The sequence below is a fragment of the Xiphophorus hellerii genome, chromosome 8 (genome assembly GCF_003331165.1).
Source record: "Xiphophorus hellerii strain 12219 chromosome 8, Xiphophorus_hellerii-4.1, whole genome shotgun sequence".
NCBI lineage: Eukaryota > Metazoa > Chordata > Actinopteri > Cyprinodontiformes > Poeciliidae > Xiphophorus > Xiphophorus hellerii.
In genome coordinates, this window is record NC_045679.1 from 14,785,443 (window position 1) to 14,797,929 (window position 12,487).

The 12,487-nt window shown below is 37.1% G+C and overlaps 1 protein-coding gene across 1 annotated transcript in view; it reads left to right on the forward strand.

Moving 5' to 3' along the window:
• lrrc75bb (leucine rich repeat containing 75Bb) overlaps positions 1–9,031 on the forward strand; it is a 35,213-nt gene extending 26,182 nt beyond the window's left edge. The window contains exon 4 of the mRNA XM_032569606.1: positions 5,179–9,031. Coding sequence (XP_032425497.1) covers positions 5,179–5,794 — 616 coding nt within the window. The 3' untranslated portion in view covers positions 5,795–9,031. The remainder of the gene's footprint in view (positions 1–5,178) is intronic.
• Positions 9,032–12,487: the final 3,456 nt, after the last annotated feature.

Below are 12,487 nucleotides of genomic sequence, written 5' to 3' on the forward strand. Positions count from 1 at the left end.
TTTATTTGCGCAAAATTAATTAGCTTAATATTTTAGGTAAAATGTACATCTAGTTTGGGCCTATTAATACTTTAGTAATCAACACATGGAGGTGGAATCTCAAAATGTTCAAAAAAGCTTTTAAAAATATATATTTTTTCTCCTATAAAGATATAAACGATATGCAGATTAATTTAATGAAGTTTCTGGATACTTGATTCTCTTGCCAATTAATAGAGGTTAGAATGGACTACTGATTATTTATACTTTTAAGGAGAATAATAAATTAGGTTCAGATCACAAGTTGCAATCAGACCACACACGACAAAAAGGGGGAAAAGGCCTGAGCTGGACTGAAAACATGAGGCAGGAAAGGATGAATTACAACCTGCTTTTGGAATCAATAATCCCACGAATCACCACCACACAGCACCGCAGATCTTTTCCTTTCGCTTAACAAAGCAGAGGGAGTGACAGATGCGAAGAGCAAAGCCTGTCGATTTGTGAGACTCCGTAGCAAAGCAGGAAGCAGCAATAGATGCAGAGAGAATCCTCTCTGTGGCCGAGGAGGCAGAGGAACGAGGAAATGCAAACAGGTCTGACAGAGAAAAGATAATATTTTCCTCTTGTTAAAAAAAAAATCTCTCCCACAGTTCTTCCTCATTTGTTTGACAGATGCTTTCCCTCTGACATGTTCCAAGTTCAAACAAAGAAGTCTAATGTGCTGCTGCAATCGCTAACAAGAAGGTTTCTGCAGCCTTATAGCTCTCCTATACATATTTAACCACACTGTTAAACAGACCAGATTGTTGCAGACTGGAGTGTGGGCAGAAACACTGAGACATGATCCAGCCTGAGAAGTTTTTTTTTTTAAACAAAATATTCCTTTGTGGGGAAAAATTCATGAAACATATGCTGTTTAAAAACTGCAGCAATATTATTTTACTCTTATTTTGGGGGAAATACATTGATTTTCTCACTTATAGTTTCTAGTAGATGAGAAAATTATATCAGAAATATTATGGGGAAAAAATATTTTTGTTATTTCAACATAACAAACTTCTTTGATTTTATTTTTGAAGAAAATTTGTTTTGTTTTCCTAAGATACAGACATGATTTTAATCGAATAAACCATATTTTTAGATGCTTTGGTATCATATTTGTAGATCAAAGACAGTTTAGAGACCATCTCACGATAAACTTTTGTCATAAATATGCGTTGCAGGAATAAACTTCACTGGAAACACAATATTCTGTCCTTTTAGACTGCATATTAATTTTAATTTGTATATATTGCAGCTCTAAAAGTTATCATGAGAAAACATGATCATCTAGGTCAAAATGACATCTCTCTAAATCACTTTTTTTGCTTTATCTTTCAATTTCAGGCACTTTACAAGACAAGCACAATTATGCAAAATCTAATTATGTCCAGATAGCAAAGCAATCCTAATATACAGTCAGATTCACGTCGATTTACATGCAGCCCAATTCAATGTAATTACAATAAATTCAGCTTGTTGTGGTCTGCAATATTTAAAAAAGTTATGTAAGGAAACCCGGGCATTTGTAGCAAGTCTTAATGGAATTTTAGAAAATATCTTCTTTTAATACTTTGTAAAAGATATATATATATATTCACTTGCTTTTGCAGCAACAGCTACGTCGTTCATGTGAGGCTTATTGTAATTTCACTCTGCTGGAACTTAGGGGGGACTCAGACGAGAAAGGAGGACCCGAAGGTCTTTGTCAATGTCCTAATGCTGAGCCAGAAACATTTGTTCCCAGACTCCCTGTGCAAAACTTTGTGATAAGATTCATATAAGAAAGTATTGACTCTCTGTCTAGTTAGAACAGAGACCAAGGTGGACCATAATGACCACCTTTTTTCTTAAAATGTTCTTTTCCTCAACAGAAAATCAAACCTTATGGCGACAGTCCCAGAGGAGAGTTGTACACAAGAAAGAAACACAAGGCATTGTTGGAAAACCAGTGAAATATCTCTATGACAGACATACACACAAAACTTGTGACTTGCTACAATTTCATGTTTACATTTACAATGCATGTGTCCCCAGAAGTTAGCAAATCAAACCCATACAAAACTGCAGGTAAATCAAAGATTAAATAATATGCGAGGAAAGTTCAGAATCTTAGCAAATTTGTCGTTACATAATATCTGAAAGCCTGGACAGGCAAGGCCAAAAGATACCAAAGTAGAAAGCATGCTTTATGCTTTAAAAAATAAGAAATACATGTCATTCTTATCACCAACTGCACCAAACAAAGCAGGTGTTAAAGGTCAACTAAACTGGCGGCCAGAGAATCTGTAGAACTCAGATAAAACTGCTGAAGATTGAGATGTGCCTGGAGTATGAAGGCGAATCAGATTACTGGGTTAATTGTAGTTGTGCATTTTAACAGCAAAATAAACGTCAACGCATACTGGCAGTGTGAGTCAAAAGATATGTCCTTATTGTTTTCTGTTAACCCACTGCGACTGCGTCTGGCTGGCAGCCAACAAAGCGTGGCATCCAGTGATCCTTTTCAAACCTGTTCTGTTCAGACGCACTGATGTTTCCGATAGCTCTACATCTGATAGCCTCAGATAGTCAGGGTTGTTTACCTTTCCAAACGTGAGATAAAGTGAATTCACAGGTGACAAAACAGGATTCGAGGTTAAAAAATAAGCCCAGCTTCATATTGCTTAATAATTGAGAATGTTCTTTTTTTAAGAAAATGTTTGTTCTTTCTTATAGTTTTGACTTCTAGCTAAGTAAACTGAGTGTCAGATAGTTCCAGTTTAAGCACTTTTTAATTAACAAACTTAACTTTTATGCAAATTTAAGTGATCAAACTAGTTGTGTAATGAAAACACAAATAGTAGAGCAATGTGGGGAAGTTGAAAAAAGTAGTATATCATCAACATAAAGGGAAACTTTCTGCTTATTGTGACTGATTAGTGCTGACAGCATTGAAGTGGTTTAGATTAGATTATTCTCTTCAAACATGTTGGGAACCAGTAGAACCAGATTTAATACCAGAGGCCATCCACCAAAGCAGTAGTCGCTAAATAACAAAAAAAAAAAAAAACAGACTTAGTCAGTAACTCTGTCCATGAAAGACACAGATAAATACAGAGTGAGTTAACAAGGACTCCTAAAACAAATAACAAAAAGAGAAGATGAAATTAATGGCAGCAGTAACTGCAAATAACCCATAAATGGAGAGTAGTAAGAGAAAACAGCAGAATGAGGAGAAATGTTAAGTCCTTCAGCAGCCTAATCTCCTAACGGCTTGGGCTGTCTCATTATCTCAAAACAATGCCAAGGAATTAAATTTCGAAGCCTATTGGCTCTGGAAGATGAGAGAAAGGATAAAACTTGAAAAAGTTCCTGTTTGCAACTTGCTGTCAGGAGAAGGACTTGAAATAGACTCCATTTAAAGCCTGCCAGCCAAGCTGCACCACATTGGCCAAAATAAATGTAACTGAACTGACTGAACATCCTGGCAACCTGCCCACAGCATAAATCACCCTTCACTCAATGGCTGCTTTCACCACCAGTCCCTCATGACCCTAAATGAGATTAAGCAGGTATGGCAAATCGATGGATGGATAACACATATTTAAAACCCCATAATAGAAAATAGTTTTGTGCTGTAAAGCAGTAATCAGAGTCATTATCTTCATCTTCTTGCTGGTCTGTTAGCAGCACTTGCTCCTAGCTGCAGCAGAGGAAGAAGAAATCCCAAGACAGGATTTTAGAAATGAACTTGACTCAGCTTAAACGTCTTATAAACCTTTCAGTCACAGAGAGTGACCTATTTCTCGAGTATAATTAAAATTTTAAATTTTTTTTTATTCTATGCATTTAGAAAGCAGCACCTAAAGTTGGTGTGAGGTGAAACTACAACCTCCTGTCATTTACGTGACTACTTTCCCTCATCCTGTTTTATGAATCCAACTGTTTCTATGTATTTATTATTTATTTTTCCGTTAAGGTAGTTTTCTTTTTCTAGGAGTCTTACAGCTGGCCTAGAGGTGACACTCAAGCCAGAAAACAGCTGCTGCTTTTCCACAGATGACTTTCAGCGCAGGCGACAGAATTTGTTATGCAAGCCGCTCAGAGTCATACATTTAAATGCAAATTCTCTTCTGCACATTATTGATTGTTTAGCTCTCCTCACTGCTGCTTGCTGTTATTTTTTTTGCATGCTTTGCAGATGCTCTGTACTTGTGGACTGCGTGGCACCCTATTACAGACCCTCTGAAATCAATAACTTCACTATCATTACGTATAGATTGCTTGCCTTTGGATAAATGACTCCCAGCGCAGAAGAGTCAAAGTACCTTAACTGTTTTTTATTTATTTATTTTTTATTATTATTTTGAACAAACAATAAAAAGCTAAACAGAAAATAATAAGTAGAAGAAGACAAATAGTTATGTCATTTCCTGCTGCTCTCATACATGTCAACAATCAATCATTTAAGTCTCCCCACACCAGTTCAACCCTGAAAGTATTCCCACATTAAATGGCATTTAAACATGACATTCTTATCTTTTATTGTACAATTATTTACATATTATTAACCTCAGCAATAGCATTTTTTCCCATTTGAACAACAAAAACTCTTTTTAGTTTAAAATTTCCTTCTCTTCTTAAATTGTAACCTACTTCTCTGTCATACAAAAGTGTTTGAATATTGTGTGGAAGTTTAGTTTCTTGCTTGAATGTAAATTGTAAGGCTTTAAGTTTTACAAGGTCCCAGAATTTCACTTCATGTAAGCCGCTACGTTTCCATTACAAATGTTCATAAAACTTTGTCGATATTCTGCTAATGTCAAATGTTCACAAATAAGAAACGATTAAAATCACTCTTGTTCTCCTTCCACTTCCTGTCATCTTCATCTTTTCCATGGATAGTAACATCCGGTTGTTGATCGCAATAAAAAAAAAACAATTTTAAGTGCTTTCATTGCAGTTTTGAGAAATTCAGCGGAACAAAACATCACATCCTAAAGCATGAGTTTTGTCGACATTGGAGAGCAAATTTATTTTCATTATTCTAATTTTCTCAATGCTATGCTCAGTGGAAATGCAGCCAGTGTTTTTGATGGTGACAGTGGTTAATACTCTTAAGCATCAGTGATCTAACGAAGCTTTAAGTGTTTGTTTTTTTTCTTTTGTCTGAAGTCTGAAGACCACCCTGAAGAAGCGTCTGTCCGGTGACGTGGTGAACCTGTCAGGAATCCCGCTGTCCGGACGCGACGTCCACCGCGTGGCCTTCTACCTGCAGACCTGCAGCGAGGCAGTGTCGGCTGTGGACCTGAGCTTCGCCGAGCTGCAGGACGAGAGCTTGCGTCTGCTGCTGCCCTTCCTCAGCTGCCTGCCCAAACTGACCACGCTAGCCGTCAACGGCAACCGCCTCACAGCCGCCATACTAAAAGACCTGACGGAGACGGTGAAGGACCCCAGAAAGTTCCCCAGTCTGGCCTGGATCGACATGGGCAACAACGTGGACATCTTCACCGTCCCACAGCCGCTGCTCGTGGCCCTGCGGCGCCGCTTTGGTTTGCGCAGCAGCCTGCCCACCATCTATGAGTACAGCGAGGCACAGGTGTTTGGTAGCTACAACCCAAACATGGAGACGTCTGTGGAGGAACCCAGTCTGTATGAGGAGGGGGATGTAGAGGAAGACGATAGAGTGGAGGAGGAGGAAGAGGAGGAGGACAGACTGGAGCTTCGAGCCTGGGGCTTCAGAGAGGAAAACATGTCAAAGAATGTGCCGCTCCACTTCTGTGGGAGGTGATCGCCCAGGGCGGCTTTCTTTCAGACTGGCAGCCTCTTGTATCCTCAAGTCTAGCCTGCTCTGCTAGAGTGGCAGGAGATGCTGACGTTGACCCACACGTTTCTGAAAATAACTTTAAAATGAGTAACCATGTTGTGTGTCCCTGTGGACGCTCTGAACACTGCAGACAGCTCTGTGCTTTTACAGTCAGTAAGAATAAATTTGTACACTGATTTAATCTTTATTTATCCAGTGAGGTTTTACTGAACAGGCTTATTGTTTTCCAGTGCAACATGATTGTAAAACTGGGAGATTTTCTGTAAAAACACTCCCGGTTTTCCAAAACTGTCCACTGGAGCCGCTTGGGAATTAAGTGCCTTAAACTTGGGCACATCAGGAGGAGCTGCTGAAGAAGACAGGATCATTACATGGCTTTTTACTTTACGTAGGGCTAAAGCTGCTGGAATCAAGGATAAATATAAACCCGGCGCTGTAAATATATTACAACAACTTTCCAGTTAAAAACCCCTTTATTTATTTATTTCCCGTCTCAGCAAACGCAGAAAGAGGGCGAAGGTTGCTTAGAAACGTACAGTAACTTTAATAACTCAAAACAATGCACTTTCATCTGCAGATAACAAAACTCTAAAATGAATAGAATAGAAAATGTAAACTTTTGAAATGAAATTGGGGAAGACAATAGAAGAAATAAGAATTAAGAGAAAGAAAGGCTAAAGGTAGAAATACATCTAAACATGGATTTTCTTCAAAAATTAATACTTAAAAATTACCAAAAGTATCCATAAAACCATAAAAGCCAGACGTAAATGAAACGCATATTGAAAAAATAAGTAGATTAACTAGAACATGTAAAGCTACTACCATATTTAACTAGCCATTTATATATTTTTTACCATTTTTTGCCATCCAATACTTTACCCTACATGTGACTCCTCAAAGTCAGCTTTATTGTCAATTGGTACGTTTGCCAGACTTGCAGCTAATTTGAGAATTCGATCCTGATAAACCAACATAAACACATAGTGCGACACACAATACGCAGCATCTAAAGGAAAGCACCATAACAACAAACAGCAACATCAAAACAGCTTAAATCTATTCAGTGAGTTTCCAAAAATTGTCTACGATGTATCAGTTGTTTGTTAAAAATCCGCCAAAAAATTAATGTTTAACTTCTCGTAAAGTCATGAAACTTTCTGCTGAGCCCTGGAGCTTCCCGGAGATTCTTCTGATGCCTCAGATATTTTTCAACTTGACTTCATTCCAGATAGCAACAAATTAACACAAAGCAAATCTTTGGAAACAAGATCACACACTGATGGTGTTTGGCAGAGACTTTTTGCTATTAAATGGAGCGAACTGTAGATCTGTGACAGAGACTTCTCTCCCAGCACAGGGTAGAGGAAGGACACCAGAATATTTTTTGTATTGTTTCGAGGTGGCGAGAAGCATAGCAAAACGTTTTCATTTTAATGTCTAAGAAAGCTGATCAGGAGAGGCTTGCAAAAGAAACAACAGCGTCAACAATTACTATGTTTTAATGGTCGTAGGGCCATTTTTATAAAAGTTTAATGGCCACAAGTCCTAAAACTGTATTTGGCAAAATATGCAGGCAGAGAGTCGCCTCATTAATATTAAACCCAATGTAAAACATGATTTCTCACCCACGGGGTGATGGACTCGTCGGAATAACAATTGGTGCTGAGCTGCACAGAGCAAACAGAGACGAGGCTTCAGGAAAAATGAACACAAACGTCCTCAAGTCATCCAGATAGATCTAGAAGATGTAGATTATTTCTGAAGATGACTCTAAGTGGATACACACTGAATGCCATCATCCAGTCTGGTCAAATGTGAAGAGGAAATGTAAACTTTGCATGGAGTCAAAGGTGTCGGATGCAAAGTAGTTGTGTTTTAACTTTGTTTTTAGTAAATGATCATAATTGGACGCAGATTAGTGAGAAGTATTTACGTTTTAACATTTCAATAAGTTTCATTTAATTTGCATTCTTTAACGTCCGTTCTGCTGTCCCCTGTTAGTGAGGTAATAATGCATTTAAACGTTGGCTCATGTGATTTTCACCATGACTCATTAAGAGGAAGATACATTTGTTTCCATTTTTTCCCAAAAATAGGATTCATTTGTTGTACTTCTATGAACGATACATCTGTAGCTGCTGCTAAGTGTCTTTGCAGAGAAAAGCCATGTCCTGATACACACACTCAGACCTCACACACAGTGTTTGGGTGCGAGCCGCTGATGAACTGATTACTGCCTCTATCAGGCCTCGTTATCCCCCTTCTGTCACAGATGGTGTGGAGAGCTTCGATTTTTTTTTTTTTTTTTCTTAGAAAATAGGACTGGCCCCAGATCATTTTGGCCAGAGATGATTTATGAACGTCTCTATTTATGAATTTGACTGAGAGGAACAACCGTTTTTAGGATTTAATCACCACGTACAAGGAGGCCACAACAAGCAGCTCTGCTTTTTCTGTTGTTGTACAGGAAGCTCTTTGTTGTAGCATGAAAACAACCTTTCTTTTCTGACTACAGTTTTTATTTTTATTGATGTTACTGTTTTGTGTTGATTTAAAGCAAATAGTTGTGACTTGGGGTAGAGAGAATTTCTTCAACCGAACTAGTTTTTCAGTAAATTTGAGCATTCGGGGGTAAATTAAAGACAAAAATTGAAACTTGTGAATGCAGCTCCACATCTGCTCGCTCCGTGTCCTGCCTGCAAACAATGTGGTAGGGTTTGTTTTATTTCCTGCTTATTATTTTTGCGAAAATCTGCATCCTTGTCTTCTGAGAACAGAACGGCAGATTTGTGTGCTTGCATAAGTTTCAGTGGCAAGGTAATTAGAGTGTGTGTCTGTTTATGTTGTGGACACACAGAGTAAATTGCTACCTTTGATCATAGAAATGAAATGTTTGCTCATTTGCACTTTTAAGAACAACTCCGTCACAGGTTGCATAATTTGTTTGTTTGTTTTTTTCATTGTGACTCACTGGCACAAAAACAAGCCACCTCAGTTGTGTGTCCTAAGAAAACAGATTTTTTTTCTTAGCTTCTTTGGTTCGCAGGTTAAATCTTCAACCTTTTTATTAACGTTGGTGTTGTGATAAAAATCATTTGTGAATCTGCTCGGTCTTGGTTTTTGCTGTTCTGGTTCATTTCTAAGGTGGAAATAGTGTTTGCCTGCAGCTGCTTAAAATAAAAAGTGATTTCAATAAGAGAAGCATTTTTATTGACTTTGTTTTTTGGGGGGTTTTTTCATCATGTCTGGAATAATAAAAATATTCCCCTTAGGTATAACACTATAAAGTTTAGCCTCATCCCAAAGTTTAAAACTGAAACTCAACAAAAATCCATTTGTTTTGTGCTTAGTGGTATGAATAATGGTTTTTACTGGAACACAAACAGCTATAAAATTGAAGTAGCTGTTTCAGTGCCAGGTTTTCTTTTTTCCAAGCAGGAAATGTGAGTATGTGATGGCCACATCAATCTGGGATGTTTTGCTAACCCTAACATTTAGTTTTTGACATGTAACATAAAGCCGGCTGCAAAAACTGGATTTTTTCTATGTAATAATTGAAACTCTAGTACTGGGGACATGATCTGTTTTAATTTTCAACTTTTAGAACATAAATAAACATGTTACCCTACTTAGCAGCTTTATAAACCTCCATAAAGCTGGCTATAAAGACTATATTTATGTAATGAAGGAGCTATTTCTCCATTTTCAGTTAAATCTTAGAAGTTAGATTATTTACTCATTTTTATTTTTTGCTTATTTTCCAGTTGATTTTATAAGTAGAATTTTTGTTTAATTTGTTATTTATAATATGTTCTTTGGTTAGTAATTCACTTGATTAGTTAATTATTTTCAGTTCGGGACGTGGGTGTTTCACAGTATAAATACGTAGATTTTAAGTAGCTCGTTAAGCACGTGGTCGGTCACGTGTTTTTTTTTTTTTTACCAGTCAGCCAGTTTGTCTGTCAATCAGTCAGAGAACAGGTGCAGGAATCACAGCAGGAGAAGTAGCAGAATCCCGTGGAGCCTGCAACTTGTTTTGTCTGAACAGAGGAATAAAGCAAAGAAAGAAACTGCATTTTGACCCTTTTGATCGTTTGATGGAGAAACCCACGGTGCATCAGGTGACTATTTGAGTTGGATTCACCTTTTGTTTTGATCACCTTTAAGTCTTAGGTTTTTTTATTTTTGAATTTGAGTTTTGTACTAACCACTGCTGACGCTATCATTTCTTCCAGACAAGGCTTTTGAATTTTGATGAAATTAGATATGAGAGTTAAATACTGTGCATTTATAAAGCACCAACGGCAAATGTCACCTCAAGGTACTTTACTACCACAAGGTATTTTTCCACCACTTTTCTTGTTTGGCATGCACACGAAATGTCTCCTTCAAACCAGCTGTGGACAATATGTTATATAATATAATTTATTGTAAAATTATTTAAACCCCTGAACATTTTTACACATAATCACTTCACATTTAACGTCATAGCACTTCATATGGCTTTTATGTGATAGACCAACACAAAGTAGCGGATTAGTAAGAACTGAAATATGAAAAATATGTCACATATTTGGATTCACCTGCCCTATTTACTCAGATACCCCCAACATTCAGAGGGCCATTTAACCTCAGTATGAATCCAGCTGTTCTGTGAAAGTTGTGAAGGACATTTGTTGGAGAACGTTAGTGAACAACAAATATTTCCACTAGTTCCTAGTGGGAATATCTTAGTACACTTGAAATAAGATAAACTAACATAAAAGTAACTTTTTAGTAAATTATAGTGCCTTGTTTTAAGTAAATAATTCCTTAATATTGATGAAAACGTTCTAGATCGATTGGCAGATAAATTAACTTATAACATGAAAACAAATATCTTGTTATAAGTTACATAATCTGCCAATAGAACAAATACTTTTTCATCAATATTAAGAAATTATTTACTTAAAACAAGGCCCTATAGCTTCCTGAAAAGTTACTTTTAAGATAGTTTAACTTATTTCAAGTTTACAAAGACATTTGAACTAGAAACTAACTTAGACAACATAGGAGTTTGTTTTAAAACAATAATTCCTTAATATTGATGGAAAAGTATCAGTTCTAAGGAAAATAATCTGCCAATGGAATAAGACATTTTCCCCATATTATAAGTTAAATCACACCTTGAACAATTTTGTGGTTTTGCAGTTTATTAAAGGTCATTTGAGACTCTACAGGACTTTTTCCAAGCACCAAGATCTTTCCTGGTCAGGTAACATTTCCACTATTCAATGTTCTTAGAAACAAACCCCTCTTCCCACTTTGTGTGCATAAGATAGCACTGCTCCTCTTGCATTAATCACTGACTGTGGACAGTATCAAAAACCATGAAAGTGCATAGCGCTCATTCTTCTCAGACTCTTTGCAGAGATTCTGATGGCTCAGCTTTCCATGTCAGCATCTAACAGTGGTGTTGATGAGAGCGGCCTCCCTGCACGGGCCTGTCGAAGGGCTGAATAATGTCAACATCCTGCTGACTCGTAGCGACTCTGCTGGCGAGGGGGTTTCATGTTCGCAGGGGCAGAGCCCCAGGCATCCATCTGTGATCTCCATCCGTTCACATAAAGGAAACAGCAGAGTCGGATAACGGAGGATCGTGTTCTGGTTTGTAGCCAACACTGAAGTGCTTCATCATGTCTGCACGTTGTGTCAGACATAAACACTGTCTTGTTTACACAACTAGAGGATTTGCATGGTTTAAACAGAAATGATGATTACTGTTTGAGAATTTGATCAAGAATTTTGAGAAATAGTATTGAAATAGTAATAAAATACTTAATTAGATGGAAAACTTCAGCAATTTCAGTAGCCACTGTTGGTTAATGTGAGATTTTATATTTCCTTTTTCTTAGACTGTGTCTTAGAAGATTTAACAAAGAGCTTTCAGCTACAAAGTCATTCCTCGAAGAGCGCTGCATAACCTTTCAAAAACAAAATCATGATTAAATAGCCGGTTATTCTTCTGTGACTTATTAGATCAGTGAATCCGGGGTGTCAGTTTCTGCTCACCAATTAGTTTTAGAGACTGTTATTAAGATTACGACAAGTTTCATCAAGACCCTCACGTAGGACATATGGCAACTTGGGGGAAAAAATGACAAAATGTGGAATTCACCAACACAATTGCTCAGTTTTCTGCACAGCACACATTTTCAGCCTTAAAGTTAAACTCTGTACAGAAGTTTATCAAATAGGAAAAGAAAAATACTTTTTAAAATGTCGATTTGGAGATGCAATTGGAATTACTAGACAAAAGAAAAATATGTTTTTTTGTTCTTTAGTTGTTTGGCTGGTTGGACGGTCAGTACATTGGTTGTTGTAATTTCAGGTACTTGTTTACAAGGTTTAAGCACAGAATAAATTAATTACCAATTATTTCTTTTATATCAGTGTCAAAATAAAATGTCATCAAGTCACACGATTAATGACAAGTTTTAGAGAACACACAAATATAGTGAAGGACTTTGTTTCTGCTGTATGTGAATCTAACGCTAAATCAAGTAAAGGATTTTTTATTTAACCGTTTGATAAAATTTGTGGGTGAGATTAAAGCACCTGATTCTTAAACCAGCAGTGGAGCTCATTAGTCTGTGACCCGGTTCTGATCAACAA